The following is a 25,663-nucleotide window of genomic DNA, read 5'->3' on the forward strand; positions in this document are numbered from 1 at the left end:
TTTATATTAATTAATATATATGAAATTAATAAAAAATTAAAGAAAAGAGAGAATTAAGGAGGAAAAAGAAAGATGACTTTAAAGCACTTTTAAGCCGCCACGTCACCGCTTCATATTTCTCCTTTATATATATATAGATTCTTTTTAAATATCTTTTCAAAAAAAATATCATTACTGAGTATTTGTTTTAAAGAAAAAGGCTAAAAAGTATTATTGATGTTTAATATTATTTTTGAAGTCATATTATTATTAGTGTAATTAAATATTGTGTGACATATAAAAATAATTTTCAAAAAATATTACTAACTAATTATAAAATAAAATGCGCTTGACACTACTAAAATCTAATATCTAATAATAATATATTTTTTTTACTTCAATAATAAATATTTAACATGTCCATATGTCAACATGACTACTTTAAAGCATTTTAGTTTGGCACAACTGTGTTGTGGGAAAAAGCAGCTGTAGCAGAACTGTGAAAAACACTGAGCTGAGTGTTTGGTAAATTATAATTTTTAAAGTGCTCCGAGTTGTTAAAATTCTATTATAATAATAATAATATTTTAATCTAATTCATTATAATCACAAATATATATATAAAAAATATGTTATATAAAATTTTTATTTTTTATATATTTTTAATTATTTTTTCTATAGTATAAATTTATATGCATTTGATAAAAATAATTTTTTTTATTATTTTTAAATTGTATTTTTATCACTTGTAAAAGATAAAATTGTAGTTTATAAAAATCATAAATTGATATTGTTTGTTAATAAATAAAATATAAATATAAAATATTTTTTAAAATAAAATAAAAAATTAGAAATTTAAATATTATTTATTTCTAAATATTTTTTCATTTAAAAAATATTTTTATTTTTTATAATATATAATAAATAATTAAATAAATTTTTAGTAAAAATAATTTATTATAGAGTCTTTTAATCAAAACAATTTAACTTTTAATTATATCTTTTTTCATAAATTATTCAATAAATTGTTTTTTAAATGCTTACCAAACTTTTTTTTTTTTGTGACAACTTTTTAAATTTTTTAAAAAGTAATTTTTAGCTTTTTTGTAGTCAAAAAGAAAGACTATTCTCAAGTTTTAAAGCATTTCTGTGTTGGCCGGTGACGTGGGTCCGACTGGTTTAGTGGTTTACACTACAGAGAAGAAATTACCTTATTTTACTTTTAGTAAAAAAAACTCCACCTATAGTCTGTTTTGGAGACTTAGCATTCTACTAATTATACACATTAATTATATTCATCATCAATCATGATTCATGTACGTACATCTCTTTAAATATAGAAACCTATAGCTTTCTACTCTCTCAACCATAACCATAATTTTGTCTCTCTCTCTCTCTCTCTCTCTCTGTCTCTTTAATATATTTTTGTATAGTTTTTTCAATGGCTTCATTAAAGCAGAGCTGTGATGATGATAATATTGGATCAATTACCAACGGTATCAAAGCATTGGTAGAATCAAGAGATGTTAGATCAGTTCCTTCAGAATACACATTTATTAGGAACCCCAATGAAGATCATGAAGCTGACTTGAATGATCCTGACCATTCAATTCCCATCATTGATTTCTCACTCCTCACCTCTGACTCACCTCAACAACGTTCCAAGATTCTTCATGACCTCCAAAAAGCTTGCCAGGAATGGGGGTTCTTCTTGGTACTACATATCTATCTATCTATATATATACCTTAAATTATTTTTAATTAGTTGATTTATTTACCTTTGTGGATAGATATGGTATATATGTGGAATGTGGATCTATAGTTTCATCTCTTATAATTCACACATATATTTATTGGAATAATGTTTCTAATGCAAAAAAAATCATGTACTTTAAACAATATAATATCCTCACTTAAGTAGCCAAGATCTCATTTCTTTATAGAGTTTTCACCACATAATATTGTATTTAGGCTAATTAGTAATTTTCTTCCCTAACTTTGACATGTACCAAATCATGTCCCTGAACTTTTTTGGCCGTTAAAAATTCCCCCTGAACTATTGAGATTGTTAAATTTAAGGACTTTTGTCTAATTTCATTCAATTTTACTGTTTCAGGTACTAAATCATACTCCCTAGACTTTGATATCTACCAAATCATGTCCCTCAAATTTTTATATGTATTAAATCATGCCCCCTGAACTTTTATCCAAAATTTTTAACGGCCAAAAAAATTCAAGGAGCATGATTTAGTACATGTCAAAAAATTGCTAATTAGCCTTGTATTTAATATTGGGTTGGAGTTTAATATAATTTTATGGTTTTGTTTGTGAAAACTGAGCTTCAACTATTAGATTTTAATTCAATCGTCAATAATAAAACAAAGATTTGAGTTATTTTACTTTATTTTTTACATCTTGTTTCATCCTTTTTGTTAGGACTATTACAGTAAAAATCTTTTGATTTTACAATGATTCATTTAGGATTAGGCATGACCATAGATAGTACTATGTTGCTGCCAGTGAGGCTGCAAACACATGTTTTCTAAACTTGAAAAGAAGCTATCCATTTCAGAAACCATGGAAGTATAGAGGTAAAAGTTTTCCAGCCCAACCATGGAAATATATATATATATATAATATTTCGTTTACACTATAAAAAAAAAATGTGTTTATATCAAAAATATTTAACTCAAACTCTATTTTTTTTACCTCATTTTGTGCTAAATACCTTTTTTTTTTTTTTTTTTTTTTTTTTTTTTTTCCACCCATAGAATAACCCAGGTGTGTAATGTAAAAAAATCTGTTTTTTTTTTTTTTTTTTTTTTTAATTAGAAAACAAAATTAAGCTTAAAATGCACTATTTTCAAAAAAAAAAAAAAAAAAAAAAAGCTTAAAATGCACTTATATATATTTATTTAATTTTCACATTCGTTGAGGCGTATATAATATGATATATGCCACAAGTGTTTTTTTTTTTTTTTTTTGAAGGAGTCTCTGGCTATATATACATAAGTATATGTATATATTTATATATTTGTACATTTGTATATGATATGATTCCACTATCTTTTTGCTAATTGCTGGTCATTTGTTTGTATATACCTAAAAGATCGATCGGTGGAAAAAGGTTAAGAATATAATTACAACAAATTATATATCTTTATATATTAAAAGTGCCTATTTAACGGCATTTTTTGGTTTAACATTCTTGGTTTAATCTGTTAAATTTAACGATTAGTTTGATCTCCCGTTAAAAAATAAACCCAATAATTAAACCAAAAAATTAAACAATCTTTTAAATAAACAATCTTTTAAATATTAATAATTTCTTTTTAAATTAAAAAAATCATCTTAGACACATATCTCTCTAACAAACCTATCTTGGGAGAATATTAATAATTTTTTTATTTATTTTTTAAAAAAGAAAAATATAGATAAAATATCTAGAAAAGATAATATAAAAGAAGATTGATTGTGTTGGCTTAGAGATTTTTGGGCTTGGGCTTAAAAAAATAAATAAAAAAAAAAGATGAAATGGGCTGTAATTAGTATTTACCTTATATGTTTGTGCTTATTTTTAGTTTTATTTTTAATTTTACCACCAAGAGGAGAAAATTGAAAAATATTAGAATATGAAAATATTATTGGTGCTTATTAGTAATTTGCAAAGAGTGTGAAAGTCTATAAATATATAGTTGTGTAGCTATTATTAGATATGAAATGAGATAATAGAACTTTTTTCAATTAGAAGATTAATGTACATTTTACTATTAATAACATACATTATTATAACACAATTATGTTTTACTTACTAAATATACTGACACATATTTTATTTTTATAAAACAAATCGTTCAAATAATTATACTATTTTAATTATTAATTAAAATAAAAAACTAAAATATTAAATAAAACTAACACTACGTGACTTGGCACGTAACAATCACCTAAATATATATATATATATATATAAATATATATATATATATATATTTAATTACAACTTTTTGTTTTACATGAATGTCATGATCATATATAGTAATTAGTACACTGCATACTATGTTTATTATTATTTATAGAAAAGGGACATATAGTGTTATTAATTATTAATGATTTAAAATGAATCAGCTGATTAACCATGGTGTGGGGGAGAGTTTAATGAAGAGAATGATAGAGATGTGTAGAGACTTTTTCAATATGCCGGCTGAGGAAAAGCCAGAAATAATAAGTAATAACAAAGGAGCCAAAAGAAGTGTTTTAGAGCCCATTATGTACGGCACTAGTTTTAATGTTGCTATTGATAAAGTTTTGCTATGGAGGGACTTTATTAAGGTTATATCTCATCCTCATTTCAATTCCCCTCACAACCCACAAGGCTTCAGGTATTAATATATATTAATTATTTTGTATCATATATTTATTTCTTACTTGTTTGGAAGACGAGATTCTATGACTTAAAAAAAAAAAGAAAAAAAAGGTTATATTTTTCAGAATAAGATTGACTTAAGGTGGCTATTGGTTGGGAGGAATGAAAATATAAGAATGAGAATGTGAATGAGTATATGAATAGAATAGAATAAAATTTAAAATGCATAAAAAATATTGATAAAAAAATTATTAAATTTTTTCTCATCATGCATTGGAATGATCTTTCCTTCCATTTCAAAGAACATAAATAATACAACTAAGTTGAAACTAACCATATCAGGATTAAGATCCATAGACCTAAGATCAACCATTGATATTGACTTAGAAAGATATAACGGTAAGTTTATGATATCTTATCTAAGATCAATATCGGTCCCTTCCAATGTATACTCCATACATCCGATACTGGTAAACTTTGCCAATACCCTAGAAAGGACATAACACTTATCCAAGGTGTAAGTATACCTTATCGTTGATTATCATGCCAGTATAAATCCAGTGAACTGACAAATCATGAGAATTAAACTTTTGAACATATAATCATGATTATATTCTACTGTGCTGACGACACTATAATCATGAATAAATATATATATATTTATATATGTTCTGGACTTAATAGAATTTATATATTAAACATAATCATGAAATAAATTATGTGAACCATGCAACATAAAATGCAGTTTCTAATCTTTATTAATTAGTAAATTTGATTATATTGAAATGAGTTTTATTTAGGGCACAAAACTCAACAAATACCTCATTTTATAATTTGAAAAAAGAAAAAATAGAATTATATTTTTGGGAAAAATTTAGATCTTAATTCTTAAACACATTATACATAAAAAGGATAATTACATAAAATATTATTTTTTGTTAAAATTTTACATTTTTACATTCAAATACTTATTTTTTAATATTTTTATGGTGTTTTATTAAAACAACAATAAAATAACATAAAAATAATATTCAAACAATATCAAAACAACAACAAAAAATAACAAAAAAAATCAGCAATAAATTAACAAGAGTATAACATAAAAATACATTAAAAGACTGTATTTTTTTGTAAATGAAATCATAAATTGTTATAGTGCACCAAAATTTGGTGATGAAAATTGGTATATGTAATGCATATTAAGTTGTAGATATTTTTTTATATTATATCTCAATTTTTTTTATATGATATCGTATATTATAATTATGTATTATGCATTATGTTTGTTTTTTATAAATTATATTGCGCCGAAAATATATAAGATTTAAATAGTAACATGTACATGTATTTTTTTTTTTATTTTATTTCTTAATGTCATAAATTATTTAGAATTTTCTAAAAAGATATTAGAACTACAATATACATGAATATTATATGAACTAAAGAAATAAGATATGAAATGAAAAATACTCCTACAGCATAGTAAATGTGATGTGTCCAACCTAAAAATCTATCTACATATATTCTAAAAATTTAGTAAAATTTCATTTTAGGGAGACTGCTTTAGAGTTCAGTACAAGAACAAGAGAAGTAGCAAGCAAAGTAGTAAAAGCAATATCAGAGACATTAGGACTAGAAGAGGATTGCATTTCAAAGGCAATGAATTGGGATGAAGGCTTACAACTCTTGGCTGCCAACTACTATCCAGCTTGCCCAGAGCCCGATCGAGCCATCGGAATCCCACCTCATACAGACCATGGCCTTGTCACTCTTCTAATCCAAAATGAGATGAGTGGTCTTCAAGTTCAACACAAAGGCCAATGGGTCATGTTGGAAGCCATAACTAATGCCTTTGTTGTTAACCTTGGTGATCAAATGCAGGTAATTAATGTGTTCAGATGAGACTACCCAAGTTACTAAAATCTCCCACAATTAGACATCTTAAGATGACTTGTAACAATTTGGTCAGCCATTGTGGCTGCACATGGATTAGTTGTGTATGCTCTTCAGATGGATTAACAACTTGTTGTCATTTAGACTGTATGACATTATTCAGTTATCAATGATTTTGGTCATTGTTTTCAAAAAAACAAAAAAAATGACTTGTAACAATGTGTTCCTTTATTATCCTATAGATATAATGTGTTCTTGTATTGTATTGCAGGTGGTGACCAATGGTAAATACAAGAGTGTACGGCATAGAGCTGTGGTGAACAACACGAAGACAAGGATCTCCATAGCAGTGCCACATGGACCGTCGGTGGACACGGTGGTTGTGCCATTGCCGGAGCTATTAGAGAAGGAAGGCCAATCTCCGGTGTACTCTGGCATGTCGTACAAAGACTACATAGAACTTCAGCAAAGTAGCAAGTGCTACATGAAATCCTCCATTGATATGATAACGATATAAAATATGTACTATAAACTATTATAATGTGTTTTGTTTAGTGATTATGTTGATGGCCACTTTGATCCATACTCAAATATTTTGTTAGTATTTGTGTTGTAATTTCCTTTAAGGCTTCCTGGCATTATTGATATGTTAAAGGTCAATACATCATTTTATGTATGTGTTTTATGTGTTGTCAATGTCAATTAAATATGAGTTTTAGGCCATTTGGCCTTTCTTAATTGTTATGTAATGAATGGTTACATATGTATTATGTAATATGTGCTTAATTTATCGATCAAGATTGTTATTTTTTTCACATTTGAAAAGGCATAGTGCTTGAAATGACAAAATAATTCACATGACTATATACAGACAAATATGGTAGCCGGCTCATGACGTTTAATTTCTCTTTTTTATATACTTCAATGCTGTTCTTTAAGATTAAAAACAAAGAAATAAACTTTTGGCCAAAATAAAAGTAAAGAAGAATATAAATTTTATATTGATTTGAGCTCTCCTATGAGGGGAAGGGGAAGCTATTTATTCTGTACTATTGAAGAACAAGTTTACATTCAGAGACAAATAACACAAGAGGTGATTCCAAGTCACAACTCAAGACAACACTTGACTGTAACCAATTAAGTATCATTTTGTTTCAGACTTTTACAGATCACTTTGGTTGAATTAAACTTAAATAGACACTGTAATATATAAGATTCTATCATGTCATTTTGGACCTAATTTCTCTTTTGCTCTTAGATGGTTCCTAAAACATATAACTATTTGGAAATCTATTGCTAGTTGCTGTCTCAAAACTCAAATATTGAATTTTTGGTTTAAAAGTTCTTTTTTAATACACGGTTGCTTCCTCGGATAGTTTAAAAGTAAGAGAAAAATAAAAAATACTCTGTGAATAGGATTCGGTGAAGAAAGAATACAAGCTCTTAGAAAAGTTTTCAACAGCAAAAATTTTGTTCCAAGCTTTAGGGGTTATATACTTTGGTATTCGCGGTGCGAGTTGTTTTTTTTTTCCGAATCGTGACTGTGAGATCTTAAAACAATAAAATTTACACTGCAAAAAAACGGCATAGTGCAGTACGGTTTGAACGGTTTATACTTTATCATTATCAAACGTTATAAGAAATTCAAAAATCAATATAATAAAATTGTAATGATAAAAAAAAAATTATTTAAATTTTAATATCCTAACATATATACTAATCATCAAATCGAAATATATTATAATATATATATATTTTTTTTTTGAAAAAGAATCGTTATATTAAACAAACGAACTAGTTAGACTGTAAGGTCATTACAAATTAGATTCAAAAGAATGTCATTAGCATCCAGACAACCATAACGATTTTGTGTAAAAGTCCATTTCGCTACATTATGAGCACAAATATTACAAGAACGAGCTACATTAGAGAAATTATAACCCGCAAATAAAGAAGAAATGCTTAAACATTGCCGAGTGTAATTCTCGATATCCCACCTAGACTCCATTTCCAAAAGAGAGTTAATCACCACCCAGAGTCACTCTCAACAATAACAAAATTACATCTCTTCTCTGTCGTTATCGGTAAAGCCAAGTAACGCAGCCTCACCACAAAGAGAGTCTGAAAAATCAAATCTAGCAGTGGCGGCCCAACAAAACAATCTCTAGCAACAACAGCAAGGAGTCTAAATATATATTACATATATTTGTTCGCAATTATTAAATTCGAAAACCATTTCATTTAATGAACACCCTAGTTAGAACAAGTTGAATAAACAGACTAACATAAGTAATTAGAGCACAAAAACATATGAAGTAGAAAAAAATGGAGAAAAGATTTTTTCGGAAACTAATTTCAAAGCCCACAACAACACAAAATCTATGAGAAATATGATACCAAAAGTATTAAGAATTCTCCATCAAATGGGCTCTTCAAAATATAAGCCCAACAGAATTCGAAGCCCACAACAACAAAAAATCAAAGTAGCCCAAAAAATTTAGAACTAGAATTGTAGGACTTTACCCCGAAGGGAGCCCTTCCAGAAATTCTCGAAGGCCTAGGCTTAACCAAGGCCTAAGAGGGGGTTTGGAAATAGTTTTCAACCAGCAATAGACGCGCCTCGGTTAGAACCTCACTAGCTGCGTCATTGCCCCAAGCGCAAAGATACTTCTACACTTCCACCTCCTATTTGTTTTATATTACAATCTCACCAAAACATTACTCTCTCTTATCCATGTGGGATAAACTCAACACAACAAATTACAACTCAATACTCTTCTTAATGGGAAAAACCCTAATAATAATGAATAATATTCATTCTCAAAACCCTGACAAAACCAACAAAACAAACAAACCCCATTCATTTCAAAAACCCTCCTCCACTGTAGACTATAGATAATACTCTCTCTTCTTCTTCTTCTTCTTCTTCCCGCCCTGTAGAGTTACCATTAGAGAGTATACCTCAAAGGGTTTTAGAGATGCTTGAGAGTTATGCAGAAACTGTGGAGGAAAAGCCCCATTCTTTGTACTCCTCTGTGTACTAGTCCTACTCTAGCTCCATTTTCATTCTCCATCCATAAAAACTCAATCCCTTTGGCTTTCAAAAACCCCTCTCTCTCTTCTTCTTCTTCTTTATCTTCCTCTGTTTTCCCAATGCCCACCGCTTCCTCTTTCGCTAGCGGCGCAGCCCTCGCCGGCTCTTTCTCCAAGACACGCGCTTCTACCGTTTCTTCTCGTTTTGCCGCCGTCGCAGCCGCGGCTTCCAGAAACGGCAGCATTTGCCGATGCTCAACCGGGAACAGGGCACCGTTTCGGGCGTGGGTAGCGTGTAAGAACGGCCGGCGTCCAGGGCACAGGGCCGCGTGGCTTCAAACTGCCGTTGAGGGTACGAAGAAATCTGAAGAGGGTTTGGTGTGTTTTAGTGATGGTGAAGGTGGAGAAGCCGAAAAGGGTTCGGAGGAGAAGCCGCCTGTGCGGTCGCATAACAGGAGGCAAAGGGGTTCGTCGTCCGGTGGTGGTGGTTTGACCGATAACCCGGACTTGTTGACCATTCCGGGAGTGGGTCCAAGAAATTTGAGAAAACTGGTGGAGAAAGGTATTTCTGGTGTTGCTGAGTTGAAGCAATTGTATAAAGATAACTTCTTCGGAAAATCTAGTCAAAAAATGGTGGAGTTTTTGCAGGATTCTGTAGGAATTATTCACCGTAACCATGCCGAGAGTATAACTACTTATATCAAAGAGAGTGTTGATGAAGAAGATATGAAGATTTCAGGCCAAAACCAGAAGAAGAAACGGCTTACTTTCTGTGTTGAGGGAAATATCAGTGTTGGAAAGACAACATTCCTTCAAAGAATAGCTAATGAAACAATTGAGCTACGTGATCTTGTTGAGGTTGTTCCTGAACCCATTAACAAGTGGCAAGATGTTGGACCAGACCATTTCAACATATTGGATGCTTTCTATGCTGAGCCTCAGAGGTATGCCTATACTTTTCAGAACTATGTTTTTGTGACAAGGGTTATGCAGGAGAGAGAGTCATCTAGTGGTATAAAGCCACTTAGGTTGATGGAAAGGAGTGTTTTTAGTGATAGAATGGTGTTTGTGAGAGCTGTGCATGAAGCAAAATGGATGAATGAGATGGAGATTAGCATTTATGACTCATGGTTTGATCCAGTTGTTTCATGTTTGCCTGGGCTTATTCCTGATGCTTTCATCTACCTTAGAGCAAGCCCTGATACTTGTCACAAGAGAATGAAGCTGCGAAAACGAAACGAGGAAGGAGGAGTGACATTAGAGTATCTCAGTGACCTGCATGAAAAGCATGAGAGCTGGCTTTTCCCTTATGAAAGTGGCAATCATGGGGTCTTGTCTGTTAATAAATTACCTTTACATTCAGACAATTCGTTGCATCCTGATATTAGGGGGAGAGTGTTCTTCTTAGAAGGAAATCATATGCATTCAAGTATTCAAAAGGTACCTGCTTTGGTTCTTGACTGTGAACCCAACATTGATTTCAGTAAAGACATTGATGCAAAGAGACAGTATGCTCGCCAAGTCGCGGAGTTCTTTGAATATGTGAAGAACAAGAAAGAAGATGACCCTACAAAGAAAGCTGGAGATGAAGGCAAGAAGACTAAGCAACCTCGGATATTGTTGCCACCTGATGGTGAACTATGGGTTCCTAATAAGCATTTTCCGGGCTCAGCCCTGAAATCTCTGGATTTCAGACGAGCCATGTCGCTCATGTCTGGCTAAAGTGAAGGTATTTTAGATTTAGATTCATCTAGGGAGTGTGTGTGGTGTGGTGGTATTGTTTTGTGGAGGGGAGTTGTCTCTAGGTGATGATGTATCTAAAGATTCTTGTGCACGTATAAAAATGTTTAGGTGTGTAGTCTTGGAGATGTAGAGAGAATAGTTATGATGTAAAAACATGATGTGTCGGTTGACATGTTTTAGATGTCATTCGCTTAGAAATCGATGTCTTGTGTTTTTGTACAACCGATGTGATGTTGGGATGGGATCAGTAATGATTAAAAACTGTTCGATTTTCCTTTTTTAGAATTTTTCTTGTTCAAAAAATCATGCACTCAAGTCCTTTTTCAATGCCGGATGGTGAAAAAAGTTGGTGAAAAATACACCATTCCTTAGTTTGTGAAAGAGTGTTTACATTGAGAATCTTGGTATGCTCGGTTGAGTAACAAATGTACCTAATTCCAACATGGGTAACACATCTAAAAAACCCTATATCAAACAAAAGTAAGATATCTATTTAAAAGGAGGTATGCTTTACCAACTGCAAAGCCAAAACATATATAAAGTGAGTTTAAAGCTCTTATTGTAAAAATGAGTAAATGCACCATCTTACTAGAATTTACAGCATGCTGACACATGGCATGAATTAAAAGGGTTTTTTTTCCTTATGATTCCACATAAATTGTGCTAAAGTGGAAAAAGTTTCCTAAAAGGAGATTAGTGCTTGTTGTGGAGGGAAGTTGTCCCAGGGTAATGATGCATCTAAAGTTAAAAGATTCTTGTGCCTTCATGTCACTTCAGACACTTCAAAATATAGATATTTCTTCTCATAAATCTGGAATCTGAGTTAGGATGAGAATGTACAAATTTACTTATTCATACTAATGTACTCACTAATCTTATTACCAAATACACCAGTATATATATATAGTTTATATATATGTTTTACATGTTTTTCTCCTTATACAACAGGTAAGAGTACTACATGATACAACAAATATGTAGGATCTTCATACGGTGAAACTCAAATTACCTCTCCTCAAAAGTCCGAGTTGGAAGAGAGAAAAATGGCTTTTATGGAAGCAGACAATGAAGAGGATAGTATTTGAATGTATTATATCAGAAATCTTCAATGCACTGCAAAGATGGGTTCCCCATCATAAAAATCTGGTTGCAATGTGCTCTGCAATAGCTAAACTTGATGTTAAACCCGGTGACTCGATTCCGAAAAGGTTGACAAGATTAGCTACACCATGAATATCTGCCCCCTGAATGGAGAAAATCAAAGTAACTGTTATCAGTCCAACAAATTTACCAGCAAAAAATGTATAAACAAAGCATATTGAAAGTTGAATTAGGAAAAGAAAAATCAGTCTGGCTAGATTGCCTTTGCACATCCCTCATAAATTGTATATAGACTGTAGAAAGACAATTCAAATAAATCCTAATAATTATGTCTAAAATCATGGCTAATCACAAATGGATTCTACAGCTAGAATACAATACAATTAAAGTTGAAATATAATTTTATTCTTCTTGATTTCTGTATTCTCCAAGCATATTTGGGTGCACATAACATATCATTACTCTTAAGCTAATTCCACATAGACTATTGATGCATTTTGTAACCAGTTGTAATCACTTCGTTTAGTTTACTTCGCAATCAAGTCAACAATAGCTATCCATTTAGCTACCTGATTCTATGAATTGAATTCATATAGCAGTATCTCACAAACTTATTACACACTATTTGAATCTTGCTCTTAATCAGTTTTTACTCAGACATCTGGGCTTGCTTAGCAGGATTCTCTGCCTAAACCTCTGATATATGGATAGCATAAACAAAAAAAAAAAAGCAATAGCTACGTAGGTGGTTGGGAGGGACTCAAACCTCATATCTTGTGGGAACAAATCACAAACCATTTGACCTACCCCTTTTGAGTGAATCTATCTCACAAATGGACACAAAAGAATACTAAATTTCATTTATAAAGATTCTTCAGATCATTGAATTGAGAAACTACAAAGTAAAATATGCTCCCATTAAGAAGTGCAAATTGCATTTTGGGTGTAAGAATACAAAAGAAGATGCTAACACAGGTCCTCAACTATATGCTTTCTGGCTGATATTAATTACAGAGAGTTGAGTAATAAAATTTACCAAGACACATAATATCAGGCATAAGAATTGTTCAAAAAAAAAAAAATATCAGGCATAAGAAAAGCACAAGAACAGACCTGTACTATAAAATCAACCGGTGGCTGTCCAGGACCTGAAACTTTTGGTCGAATTCCTGCATATCCTGGCTGAAGAGAATCATTCTTCAAATTTGGGTAGTACTTTCTAATATCCTGGTAAAATAGCTCCCCCCGAGTGGCATCTACAGTGTAGTCAAACCTGAAATCAACATTTGTTTTTAGTTTTTGGGCATGTCTGCAACAACTATGTTACTATGTACAGGAACACTAAAAAAGAAACAGCAGTAACAACTAAAAACTAATTATTTTAAGTCTATCCAAGTGATCATGTGGGTATGTTGTGAGTAAGAGATACACTTACCTGCTTCCTTTTTCTTTTTTCTTTTTTCATTTTTAAAAGGAAAGAATCAGCAGTCAGAAAGAGAAATGCACTAATGACCTTAATCTCTCCCTTAGATAGCACTAACTGAGGAGTTCAATCTGTTTTCATACCATAATTCATTAATACCCCATATATGAAAATCCTCTCCAATTTTGGTATACAATTTTTGATAAGTTCTTTCTTGGATAGAGTTAACTTCTATCATTACACAGTAGGTTAGCTGAAATTCCTCCTCAAAACTTTATTGAATTGATGAACAAAATTACAAATCACAAGCTTTCGAGAGGTTAGTTCTCTCCTAATATTCTTTTAGAAAACTGGGGCTCTCCACAATGAGTCCGAACTCTTATCAATTTTCTCTATGACCTTCTATCAGGAAAAAAAAAAGGAAGAAGAAAATCTCCATGACCTTTCTAAGAGAACCCCTCCCCCTTATATACTCTAAGGTGCCCTAAAATAATTGCCACATCAGCCTCTTAGACTAATACAACTCACAACTAATAGACATCAGCTTTTAATTAAAAATAAAAAGAGTTAACAACTAAGCCTAAAGTCTAACTTAACCTATTGGCTTATCAAGTTTATCTAAATAAAAATAATAAAGTTCGAAAAATTATTTAATAACTACTAGTTTTAGATGATTTGCATGCATTCACATGAATTCAGACACTCAAAATAGGACAAAGGATCCATAGTTAATGATGAAGAAATTGCAAAGGTTAATCAAGATCAAAATTAAACAAAATAATTTGGCCCTTTACTATCCTATTCATGTTGTCAACACGCGGAAAGCGCATAACTCAATGAAATGTAAATTTCAGTAAGTGACTTTCTAATCATAAAATTCCTACAAATCAATTGACTCATAAAATGTCTAAAACTTAGGTGAACCAGAAGCTATTGTAGTAGTCGATTGGTGTTTCTCTCATTTGGAGAATAATTCATTCAATTACTAATGAAAGGGTTAGACTGACAAACAAGAACAAAGAAACCTTACTTGTTTAGAAAGCTTGAAATTTCATCCAAACCATCAATCCATTCAACGTCTGGACCAAACTTCAGCTGACCATCTAAATCTAGGGTAACATGCACCCCAAACCCACCCTCTACTGGAATAGGGTATATCAAATGTTTAAAAGGAGGGTTCTTCATTTTATTCAATGTGAAATAGCAACCACGAGCATAATAAGCAGGTGGGATTTCTGCAGTGTGTATGCCATCAAACTTCTTAGCAAGGACAGGGGCACTCAAGCCTGTTGAGTTTACAACAAGATTAGGAATAAGTACTAATTCTGGATGAATTAAAGACCTCAAACCATTTTCAAGAGATTTTGTTTCAGCAATGTGAAGGCGAATTCGAGTTTCATCGACATGGCCACCAATAACAGTAGTATTATATGAGAAAGTTGCTCCATTGTTTTCAGCCTCCCCCTGGCTTCATAAATAGATTACACCCTTGTCAAAATTGGTTTTTAACTCTAAATAGAAACAAATAGATTAAATCATAGTATTAGCTCTCCACAAAAACATGTCTTAAGTTACAAAATACCTATCTAGTTTAGATTCAAAAGGGAATACATACCACTAAAGATAGCATTAATGAGTGTGTATCAATAATCCCAGTAAGAGGTGATAGTATTGCTTTCGAACACTGCAATTCAGGTTCCATTCTCATGGCTTCAGAGCCCTCCATCATCTTCAATCCGGGAACCCCATTTTGGATTCCACGTCTCATAATATCATTCAGCTTTGGAATCTCTGAAGAACTTGTTGCAACTATGAGCTTACCAATTTGTTCATGAGGAACATTATGTTCAGTGCAATATTTATACAATAAGTCTCTTCCTCTCGCACAAAATATAGCCTGAAGATAATAACGAATTGAGAATCTAAACAAGATTACGAATGATTCAAGAATCAATAATCTTTCTAACATATAATAATTTTTTGAGCTGATTACGAAAGGAGTTAGTACAGAAGTTGCTAGAAAAATTTATTGAACACCTTGAGAGAATTGCGAGGGTAGTAGATCCCGGCATGAATGACTTCGCTGTTGCGAGAAGAGGTACCGGTGCCAAATGTGGAAGCCGATTCTATAACCAAAACGTCTCTGCCTCTGGCGGCCAGCTCTCTGGCCGTGGCGATTCCGACGACGCCAGCCCCGATCACTACGCAGTCGACTCTCTCGGAGGCGTGGTGGCTGGTGAAACTCCTCGGACATGGAAGAAATCTCTTGAGGCTTCGAAGCGCGTGGTTCTTCAGCATCATCGGACCCTACTCTAATGGCCGTTGAGCTAACTGACACTCTCCTATGAAGGAATTTAACAAAATAAGAATCAGCAGTCAGTGCTCTTTTCTTTTCTTTTCTTTTCTTTTTTAGTTAATCTTCTTCCTTATTTATTATCAAAAAATAAAACTTAGATATTGTATAATTTTATAAATTAAAATATTTAAATAAATATACATATCTATAGTATTTCGTAATACTTTTTTTATTAATTTTTTATTTTTTAATTTTTTAATTGAAAATCAAAATTTTAAAATTTTTTAAAATAAAAAAAAAACATTTTCACAATATTTTTTTATTTTTTTTTCTTAATATATAATTTGGACTCCAATCAAGCCCAAACCCAAAATTGGACGCGAACTCCAACCCTAGATCCGGCCCCAAACTCAACCTCGGACCCAGATCCCAAACCCCGGACCCGAACCCAAACCTAAACCCTAAACTTGAACCCAGATCCTAACTCAGACCCAAACCTAGACCCCAAACTTGAACCTGAACCTAGCCCTAGGACCCAGACCCGGACCCAGACCCCGAACTTGGCCGCGAACCCCAATCCTAGCCCCAAACCTAGCCTCGAACCCAGGACCCCAGCCCCAAACCTGACCCCTTATACGGACCCTAAACTCGACGCGGGACCCAACCCCAAACCCCGGACCGACCCCGGACCTCGGGCCCGAACCATCCCCAGCCTTAAACCCTAGACCCGAACCTAGCCCCGGACCCAGACTCAGCCCCGGACCCCAGACCCCAAACTCGCACCTAAACCTGCCCCCAACCTCGACCCTAAATAAAATCAAAAAATGAAAATGAACTTTGCAAAACATATTTTTGTTTTTTGTTTTTAAAATTAAAAAATAAAAATAGTTATAGAACGCATTTTTGTTTTTTAAAAACAAAATTTTTAAACACAAAAAATCTACTTTCATTTTTGTGATTAAAAAAATTAAAGAAAATAAAAGTGTTATCAAACGCCGTCATACTTTGTAATTTGTTGGAATTATTAAAAATATATAGGAAGTATTGATGATTATTTAATTTCAGATTGATAAAGTATGCAAGTTCTGCTACAAACATTGCTACTAAAATAGAAATGTTATGACAAAGTTAGTTTTTCTTTTTTAATTTGCTTTTATTCCATATTGTTGGATAGTCGAGGCTTCTATTCTTTCTCGAGAGTTTGAAATTATTGGAAAAAAGATAAGCAAAGGGAGACTTATGGTAAAACTTAATATGCACCAAAGTTTTTTTACCGCGTGACCATTCTTACTTAAAGCTTTTATCCATAATTTTGGGAAAAACTTTTGTAAGTTTATATTGGCTTGCACCACTCTTTTTGGTTTTTCTTTGTGCTCCTAAATGGCCAACCTTTAAAGAAAGTTTGTTCTCGAAAGAGTCTTAGTCTTATTTAGGAAGATTTATTGCAGCACGGAGATCCTCCTGATCATGATGCAAGGTGTTAGTGTGACCTTGCGTGAGCTAAGGGCGTTACGAAGGTTTTGAATCTCAGTGCCATCCCCTACCATCGTTTGAGCATTGGTTGTGGATGGGATTCCAGTGTTGGGAGTGATTTGATTGACTGTAAAACTGGTATTCCCAGTCTCTTGCACAGCTAGGGTGATCCCAGCCAGAGGGGAAGTCACACCTTGGCCCACAGTAGGTGTTAGGCTGCTCAGGATTGGTTCCTGGAGGGACCCTTGTATTCCCAGGGGTTTGCATGGCAGGATCTGTCAGCAATGGGTCACTCTGATCAACCAAGCCTCTGCGAGTTTGCACCACCATTCTGTGTGTCTGTTGAAACTTAAGACAAAGAACAAACTTGGATTTTTGCTCTCAATAAAAGCACCAAAATGTTAGCCTCGTTTTTAGCCAATGACAGTGAGTCAATTAATAAGCGATTAGAAATATAATAAAACAGAGCAAAAATCAATAAGCAATAAAGAACACCAAGTTTTAAAAAGGTTCGGCCCCTTTAGTTCGGTAATAGCTTACTCCTCTTAGATTGTATTAACTTGAGAACAAAGAACACAATGTTTCCTCTCTCAAAGATCTCACAATGAAATCTCTCAGTATTTTCTCTTATATTTCTCTCTGAAGCAATTCTTTCGATCCCTTTTATAGTGAAGCTAGGTCACTATTTATAGGGCTAAATGCATGAGAGATGGTTTTCCTTTTGCTTACAATATCTATAATTGGTAAGATCATGCATTACATAATTAGAATACATGAAATGGGGGATTGGGACAGCCTGTCGTATCCTTCTTATACAATCCCATGATTGTAGGGATTCCCTTTGTGCTTGGGCTTCACGAAATCAACTTTGAAGTAGTTAAGTCTTATAACACGTGGCTCGGAGAAGCAGCTTCACTCTTTGCTCGGATTATCTACCTTCTACTCTACTCGGTCAAATAGACTTTGTGCGTGCAGATATGTTGCTCGAAGTCTGTTCGGTATATCTCTCTGTCCAAGTGCAAGGAATGACAAACATGTGTCACTCATACATGCTGCCACGTCATAGAGCAAAAAATGGGATAACAATTATAAAATTTAGTGTTATATTTAAGGGTAAATAGCGGCATAAGTACCCAATATTTTAGATTTGTAACCGGCATAAACTCAATGTTTATTTTTAGCGGGTAAAGTACCCAAAGTTTCTAAAAGTGTTATTCCGTCCACCTCCGTTTGAGTTTTCTCTGTTAGTCTATTATGCTTAACACGTGTAAGGCCAGATTAATAGGCCTTCTTTTTACATAAAAACAAATAAATAGGAATTAAAACAAAATCTAAAATATATTAAACTGAATAAATAAAACATAAATTCTAAAAATAAAATAATAAATCGTTTAATCCTGTAAGATACGAAAGGTCTCCCTATATTCCCCCCATTTTTTTTGGCATAAAATCTAGACTTTGAACCGAAGTAACACCTGCTTCGTGGACCGATTCCGGTGAACATCGCCGGAGAAGAAGACGAAAATAATGTCTTATCCTAGTCGAGATAGTCATCAAGGTTGGGTGAGAAGGAGATTTGATGGTATAACTTGCGATTGTGGCTTAGAGTGTGCACTGAAAACATCTTGGACCAAGAAAAATCCAGGTAGAAGATTCAAAACTTGCTATAGAATGAAAGTAAATAATTTTAAAGTTAGGCAGAAGATTTGATATATAATTTTTCTGAAGAAGGGATTTGATTCTGGGTTGGATGAGAAGAATTGAAGATTACCAAGGAGAAGAAGAAATATCATCCCGAGGGAGTTTGGGCAACAATTGTGTGCTTATCAAAATGGTGGTATTTGGGTGAATATAAGTTAGGGGAAATTATTATTCTTTTTTTTTTTTTTTTTGTGGTTGTTGAAGTAGGTGTAGATTTCAAGAAATTGTTATGGAAATTCAGTAATAGTATTGTAATTTTTTACACAATGATTTAATAAATTAGTGTTTTCAATTTTAGTTTACTCTATATATACAAATATGGAAAAATTATATTATATGCATATTATTGAATAATTTTAATTTGGATTCATATTATTGAAATCCTGCTCTTGGTGAGATAAGCCTAAAAGGGAAATCATTTTTTGTTGAGTACCAGAATATTTGTTGCTACTGGCTTCATTGAGGTGGAGCTCGACTATTGTTGCATTAGATCGGTAAATCGTCGAAAGGGAAAGAGCATGTAAAGAGTGTGGGTGCATGAAAAGTTTCAGAAGCTTATTTGAAGTTATTGCCAAAGCTCTTTTGTTGAGATATCATTCTTAAAAGGTGGTGGGAATTTGTTCTTTGCTCACTTTTTATATTGTAGAATGATACAAAAAGTATTTTTCTCCATTGATTTTTTTAATTCTCATTGTGTTTTAAAAAAGAGTACCAGAAAAAAGACTGAGCAAATAAGAGAAGCAATTATAGATGTTAGTTCCATACAGGTGGGAGAAGAAGTGCTCTTTTTATCTTTTCCTTTCTAAGTTTCTTTTCATATGTACATATTTTGATCTATATCAAACAACTGCTTTTTACTTTTTTTTTTGTAAAGTCCTTTTTTGGAAAGTTAGTTGACAAAATAATTTTTCCATTTATGGTAAGATTGTTGTGCATTAATATTCGAATTCTTACCTTATAAATTCAGTTTTTAGTTGCCCTTTTCCTTGTTAGGAAAGTTGCACTTTCAGCTGAACTTTCCTTTGTTGAAAACTTCTCAAAAGAGAAGGAATTCTCTTTTGGAAAGTTGTCTTTTTTAGGGAAACTTTGATTATTGCCTTTTCCTTATTGATTTCGATTGTATCTTGATACAATCAGAATATCTAATCTGTTTTTGGCAGGAATCAAGCATTGATAGAAGATCGGACTCGTTTATAGCAAGTTTCCCGTTTCTGGTCAGATCTGCTGCGTCAGCATCCGAATCTGATGTAGCAGATCGTGTTTTCTTAGGAAAGTTTTTGTACAGCTGTAGATTCGAACTTGTGGTTGCCTCTTTGGTTTCTATGTTCTATAAATAGAGCCTAGAGAGCAACCATTCGAATCACCTCTTCCATTATTCATGTTTTGCATTTATCTTTTGAGAGAAGAGTGTGTTTCTTTGTTTTGTGAGAGCCTAGTTGTTCATCTAGGTTCTAGTTGTTCTATTTCTGTTCTTACTCTATCCTAGAGGTTGTGAAGAACTACTTGACTGAACAAGAGATTGGTCTTCGGGAGAAGACTAGATAAAGCCTTACTTCGGGAGGAAGTAAGCACTTGGTCTTCGGGAGAAGACTTGTTGAAGCCTTACTTCGGGAGGAAGTAAGCACTCACACTTCAAAGACGAAGGGAGTTCGGGCTTGAAGGTGTTTCAAGAAGTCAGATTCATAAAGTGGATTACAAAGGATTGCGGCAATACTTTAGAGGGAGTCTAAACTTGTTTAAGTCAATTGTTTTTGTAATTTTGATACTTTATTAATTGATTTCATTCTCTGGGCGTGGCCCCGTGGACTAGGAGTTTTCGTGAGAACACTGATACCACGTATAAATCTCTTGTGTCAAGTTATTTATTTTTCTGCAAATATTTTATATTCTGCCTATTCAGTTTTGCTGTAGCAGAATTACTTTCTGCTGCTGCAAACGCTTACAGTTTTTATATTTTTCTTATATACAACTGACATTTGCAAAAACACGGTTTTTTATTTTTTTTTCATTTGGTTATAAGATTTAGATTTATGAGAACAGCTTTTCAAGTCATTTTTTTGTTACAAGAGTTATACCCAATGAATAAAACACCAAAAAATGGGAGTGTCAATATCATAAGTGCATCATTTCAGATTGTAATAATTTAACAGTATTTACAAAAATGTTAGAATAAAAGGTACGGTAACAAATAAGAATTAATAATTAGTAACTATACCATATTTTTTTTTGTTGGAAGTAACAATATCAAATTAATACCATTGCAACAGATGAAAGTACAGTACTTTCTCAAAAAAGAAAAAGATAAAGATGAAAGTGTGATTTCTTTGTAGTTTAGAGACAAAACATTAATGATTTTATCATTATAATTGTCTGATTTCATAGACATTTTGCAAGTCTTTTTTTTTAAAAAAAGAAAAAGTAAATAAAAATTTCATTGAAAAGAGAAAGCCAAAACGCCTACAGAGTTGAGTCTAAACAAACAAACCAACGTGCTAAAAGCCTAAATGTCTAAAGGCCAACATGCCAAAACAAAGTGTAAATGTCAAAAGACTAACATGCTACTGCCTATTTCAAAAGGCCAAAAGAAAGTGTAAATGTCAAAAGGTCAACTTGTCAAAAGAAAGTCTAGCCAAAATAGTTTCACTACCACTGCCTATTTCTATCCCTGTTGAGATGTTCTTGGTATTTCTTGAGATTGTTTTGCTGTTTTCCTTGCCTTTTGTTTTTCTCTCCTCTTATTTCTTTTCACAGTTTCTACACTTGGATTTTTCTTTGGTGGCCTTCCTTGCCTCTTGCTAGTACTAGTTGCTTGTTGGTTTTCAGTATTAGCCTGCAAGTAAATTAATTTACAGCATTTATAAGTAGCTTATGAAAATTTAATACAAATTAATTATAGAATAAATTTTACCTGCTCTCTTGTTGGATTCTTACAAGTACGACGAGAATGACCTTGTTTTCCACATTTGCTACAGCTGTTGAACTGTCCAAATCTTCTAGCCTTAGTTGCATTAGCGGCAGGAAGTTCATCAACATCCTTTTTTCTTGCTTTCTTTGGTCTCCCGGGTAAAACAGTATCAGCAGGTGGATAAATTGGATTTTGTCCTGGGTTTGGCCATTTATCAGGTGATGGCATTGGATAAATAATGCTTGCATACTAAGCTGTAAAGACCTCTTTCTTGTACACATTATCCACAAAATCCATTACTTCCAAGTTAGAGCTCCAAATAGCAGATATTGCATGCCCACAAGGTATTCCAGTTAGTTGGTAACCCGTACAAGTACATGTCCAACTAACCAAGTTGACTGAGAACCTTTCCAAATCACGATAATGTACCTGGAATAGGTGTGCATCAGCCCTAGTGCAAGAACAACGCCTGGCCACTTGCTTGTTCTTCTCTATAACTTTCCAAACCCTCTTTCCAACTAGATACGGCCATTTTGAAACACTTTCTCTTTTCATACAAAATCTACTAAATAACTAGAATCGAATTTTCTCTAGCATTGTAATGATAGGCTTCTCTCTTGCTTCTAATATTGCAGCATTAAAACATTCACAAAGGTTATTCAATAACATGTCATATTTAACATTAAATTTGAAATGACTCTTACTCCATTCACTTGGGTTTTTCTTCATCAACCAGTCATAGGCCTTTTCATTGGCCTCCTTTAGTTCAGCCATTTTTCTTTTGAACTCCTCTAGTGTTGTAGCTCTTGCACATGCCCACAACTTTTGTTTCAACAAAAGACCTGGAAAATCTTTTTTGAAATTGGCATGTAAATGACGCACACAAAATCTTATCTCTGCACCCTCAAATGTAGAGCCTTGAGCTTTCTCTAAACCTTTTTGTCTATCACTAATCATAGTGATATTTGTAGGATTGGTAACTTCTAAATCTTCTTTCAACAAGTTTAAAAACCATGTCCAAGTATCAGTATTCTCTTTCTCGCAAATAGCATATGCAATTGGGAACATAGAGTTATCAGCATCAATACCAATAGCAACAAGTAACATACCTTTACAGTATCCTTTTAGGAAGCATCCATCTAAACCAATGAGTGGCCTGCATGCTTTGAATCCATCCTTACAAGCTTTAAGGCCTACATAAACTCTCTCGAACAACCTCTTCTCATCAACTAGATTGCTTTTTATAATGACTGTGCTTCCGGGATTCAACTCGAGCAGTTGCCTGCAGTAATCCTCTAATACAACGTACTGTTCAGCTACCGAGCCTTGAAGAAATTGTTTAGCCTTTTTCTTTGCATTGTAGAAAACATGCTGGTTGTGTGGGAGAACTTGCTTTCAGTGGTCAACTCCATAAAGTTACTATAATGCATGTTGGGGTTCATTCTAAATTGATCTATAAAATGCTTAGCCAACCAAGTTGCATCCACATGCCTACTATTAAACACTATTCCACAATTATGAACATTCCAAATGGAATTAATTCTAAAAGTAGTGTTGTCTCTTTTCTGTACCCTAGCATATAGAGACCATGGACATCCTTTAGCCTTACAAACTGCTTTCAACTTTGTTTGATTATTGAAAATATACACAAACTCTCTGTCATTGGCTATGAAGTACTCTGTTATAGCTTCTCTTAGCTGGTCCACATTAGCAAACTCTAATTCAACATCAAACTTGAAATCTAACCATTCATCTCGCGGGGTAAACTCCTTCCTACTTTTTTTAGATTCACAGTCACCCTCATCACCACTTTTTAAGCTATGTAGATCTTCATCATCATCATAACCAATACTTGAGTTATCTTCTTCTTGTTGGTTGCAGAAGTCATTAACTAAAAGCCACCATATGCTAGGTTCAGTAGTGTTTACTTCAGCTTCTCCAACATCATCTTCCTCTAGGGCATACTCATCTTCAACAAAGTCGGAGTCTTCTTGGGCCTCATCTGCAACTTGCTCAATTAAAGCCTCATATCTAGCTCGGTCCAGCCAAAAATTATCGTCATTTTGGCCCTCATTTTGACCTAAATTGCGGACCACTATCTCACCTACAAGTAACACAACATGAAATCAATTCATGAATACAACATATATAACCATATACAAGAATCAGTTCATGATTTTTTACATATATAACCATATAAGAGAATTACTTCATGATTTGTTATCTGTAAGACAACATGGTATCAGATCATAATTTGTTACATATATAATCATATAAAAGGATCGTTATTTTGTATATAAATGATATTGCACATAATTACATAAAACTTTTTCACATTTATATCCCCAAACATCCTAAGTAAATCCTTATATGTGACTAAACTTTTTCCCATCATTCAATTCTAAATCTTTGGGTTTGTACCAAACTAATTCTTATCACAACCATCAAAATAACTTTCATGTCCTCTCTGGCTCTCTCATATTTTTTATTCTAAATGGACCAAACCTGGTGTACACTTAGTATAAAAAAAATTAGAATAATCATTCATGACCATTCAATAAAGTCAAACCATTAACATCTTACCTACTTGGCAAATAGGTGAAAACAAAACAAAACCCCAAACCAATACAAAGATACTAACAAAAACAGTGCAACTGCAAGTGGTCCCTTCTCCCGATGTTAAATCAGTAAGAAAAATATCCTATTTTATACAATATTCTGCCATACATTAATTTAAATACATAAAAAAAACTAATCAAATAACTATATATAGCATATTGTCCATAACATTAAAAAAATAGAGATGTATAAACAGAGAAAAGTGAAAGTACTCATATAAAAAAAAAAGTGGATTTCTTAAAAAAATTTACATTCAAACTGTTCGTCAAAAATATACAAATGACAGAAAACTTATTACCATATGGAGGAGCTGGGTCTTCAAGGTCATGCCAAGACATTATTTTCGTCTTCTTCTCCGGCGATGTTCACCGGAATTGGTCCACGAAGCAGGTGTTACTTCGGTTCAAAGTCTAGATTTTATACAAAAAAAAGGGGGGGAAATATAGGGGGAGACCTTTCGTTTCTTACAGGATTGAACGATTTATTTTTTATTTTTAGAATTTATGTTTTATTTATTCAGTTTAATATATTTTAGATTTTGTTTTAATTCCTATTTATTTATTTTTATTTTAAAAGAAGGCCTATTAATCTGGCCTTACACGTGTTAAGCATAATAGACTAATAGAGGAAACTCAAACGGAGGTGGACAGAATAACACTTTTAGAAACTTTGGGTACTTTACGCGTTAAAAACAAACATTGGGTTTATGCCGGTTACAAATCTAAAATATTGGGTACTTATGCCGCTATTTACTCTATATTTAAATTATATTATTATAATTATTAAATCATAGGATTTTTTAATATTTCGTGTCGTGCTTTTTAAGTTTTTTGTGTGTCGTGTTTTTCGGGCTAGTCTATTTGTGCTTACGTGTCGTGTTATTTGTGCTTCTCATACCGTGTCATGCTTAATCACATATTTTTTGTTTTCTGTTGTACCAATTTATAATATTATATCGTATTCTGTCTAAATTCATATTTTTTTTTTGTGTTTGATCATATTCGTGTCCTCCAAACTCGTCTTAATTTCGAGTCTTGTCAAAAAAAACTCGACCTATGTTTACATTACTGTCACTGGGTATGGAGATGATGCACTACCTAAAACTAAACAAATGGCATAAAATTAACACAT

At 32.8% G+C, this 25,663-nt stretch overlaps 4 protein-coding genes and 1 non-coding gene across 6 annotated transcripts; 2 read left to right on the forward strand and 3 right to left on the reverse strand.

Annotated features, from left to right (window-relative positions):
• Window positions 1–1,143: 1,143 nt before the first annotated feature.
• Window positions 1,144–7,036, forward strand: LOC115695403 (2-oxoglutarate-dependent dioxygenase 19). Of its 2 annotated transcripts, XM_061117421.1 has the most exons (5): window positions 1,300–1,693; window positions 4,108–4,361; window positions 5,899–6,226; window positions 6,510–6,763; window positions 6,810–7,036. In XM_061117421.1, exons 1-4 carry the CDS (start codon window positions 1,421–1,423, stop codon window positions 6,753–6,755), a joined length of 1,101 nt encoding a protein of 366 aa, XP_060973404.1. In that variant the 5' UTR covers window positions 1,300–1,420; the 3' UTR covers window positions 6,756–6,763; window positions 6,810–7,036. The 2 variants fall into 2 exon arrangements, with proteins under 2 accessions (XP_030478328.2, XP_060973404.1); XM_030622468.2 differs by having other exon boundaries at window positions 1,144–1,693; window positions 6,510–7,036.
• A 1,717-nt stretch (window positions 7,037–8,753) lies between these two features.
• LOC115696024 (U4 spliceosomal RNA) lies at window positions 8,754–8,904 on the reverse strand. The gene has a single exon (XR_004007625.1). It is a non-coding gene; the product is annotated as a U4 spliceosomal RNA (small nuclear RNA).
• A 141-nt stretch (window positions 8,905–9,045) lies between these two features.
• On the reverse strand, window positions 9,046–15,976 carry LOC115724900 (L-2-hydroxyglutarate dehydrogenase, mitochondrial). The gene is made up of 5 exons (XM_030654272.2): window positions 15,576–15,976; window positions 15,154–15,435; window positions 14,569–15,002; window positions 13,229–13,388; window positions 9,046–12,258 (listed from the first exon to the last, which is right to left on the reverse strand). The coding sequence occupies exons 1-5, from the start codon at window positions 15,837–15,839 to the stop codon at window positions 12,148–12,150; spliced, it is 1,251 nt and encodes a 416-aa protein (XP_030510132.2). The 5' UTR covers window positions 15,840–15,976; the 3' UTR covers window positions 9,046–12,147.
• On the forward strand, window positions 9,230–11,299 carry LOC115724899 (uncharacterized). The gene has a single exon (XM_030654271.2). It carries the CDS (start codon window positions 9,230–9,232, stop codon window positions 10,991–10,993), a length of 1,764 nt encoding a protein of 587 aa, XP_030510131.2. The 3' UTR covers window positions 10,994–11,299.
• Window positions 15,977–21,052: 5,076 nt separating the features above from the next.
• Window positions 21,053–24,036, reverse strand: LOC133039343 (uncharacterized; the record flags this gene model as incomplete). Its single annotated transcript, XM_061118215.1, has 2 exons — window positions 21,053–21,838; window positions 21,917–24,036. A coding segment is annotated over one exon (807 nt), but the record flags the coding sequence as incomplete, so codon positions are not given.
• Between the last annotated feature and the right edge of the window lie 1,627 nt (window positions 24,037–25,663).

This window comes from Cannabis sativa, chromosome 6 (genome assembly GCF_029168945.1).
Source record: "Cannabis sativa cultivar Pink pepper isolate KNU-18-1 chromosome 6, ASM2916894v1, whole genome shotgun sequence".
NCBI classification, from domain to species: Eukaryota; Viridiplantae; Streptophyta; class Magnoliopsida; order Rosales; family Cannabaceae; genus Cannabis; species Cannabis sativa.

Coding starts and splice junctions, on each gene's coding strand:
- LOC115724900 (XM_030654272.2), bottom strand. CDS start 15,839: ATGATGCTGAAGAACCACGCGCTTCGAAGCCTCAAGAGATTTCTTCCA. Junction 15,436..15,575: donor ACCCTCGCAATTCTCTCAAG/GTGTTCAATAAA, acceptor TATTATCTTCAG/GCTATATTTTGTGCGAGAGG. Junction 15,003..15,153: donor CATTAATGCTATCTTTAGTG/GTATGTATTCCC, acceptor TTATGAAGCCAG/GGGGAGGCTGAAAACAATGG.
- LOC115695403 (XM_030622468.2), top strand. CDS start 1,421: ATGGCTTCATTAAAGCAGAGCTGTGATGATGATAATATTGGATCAATT. Junction 1,694..4,107: donor AGGAATGGGGGTTCTTCTTG/GTACTACATATC, acceptor AAAATGAATCAG/CTGATTAACCATGGTGTGGG. Junction 4,362..5,898: donor CACAACCCACAAGGCTTCAG/GTATTAATATAT, acceptor ATTTCATTTTAG/GGAGACTGCTTTAGAGTTCA.
- LOC115724899 (XM_030654271.2), top strand. CDS start 9,230: ATGCAGAAACTGTGGAGGAAAAGCCCCATTCTTTGTACTCCTCTGTGT.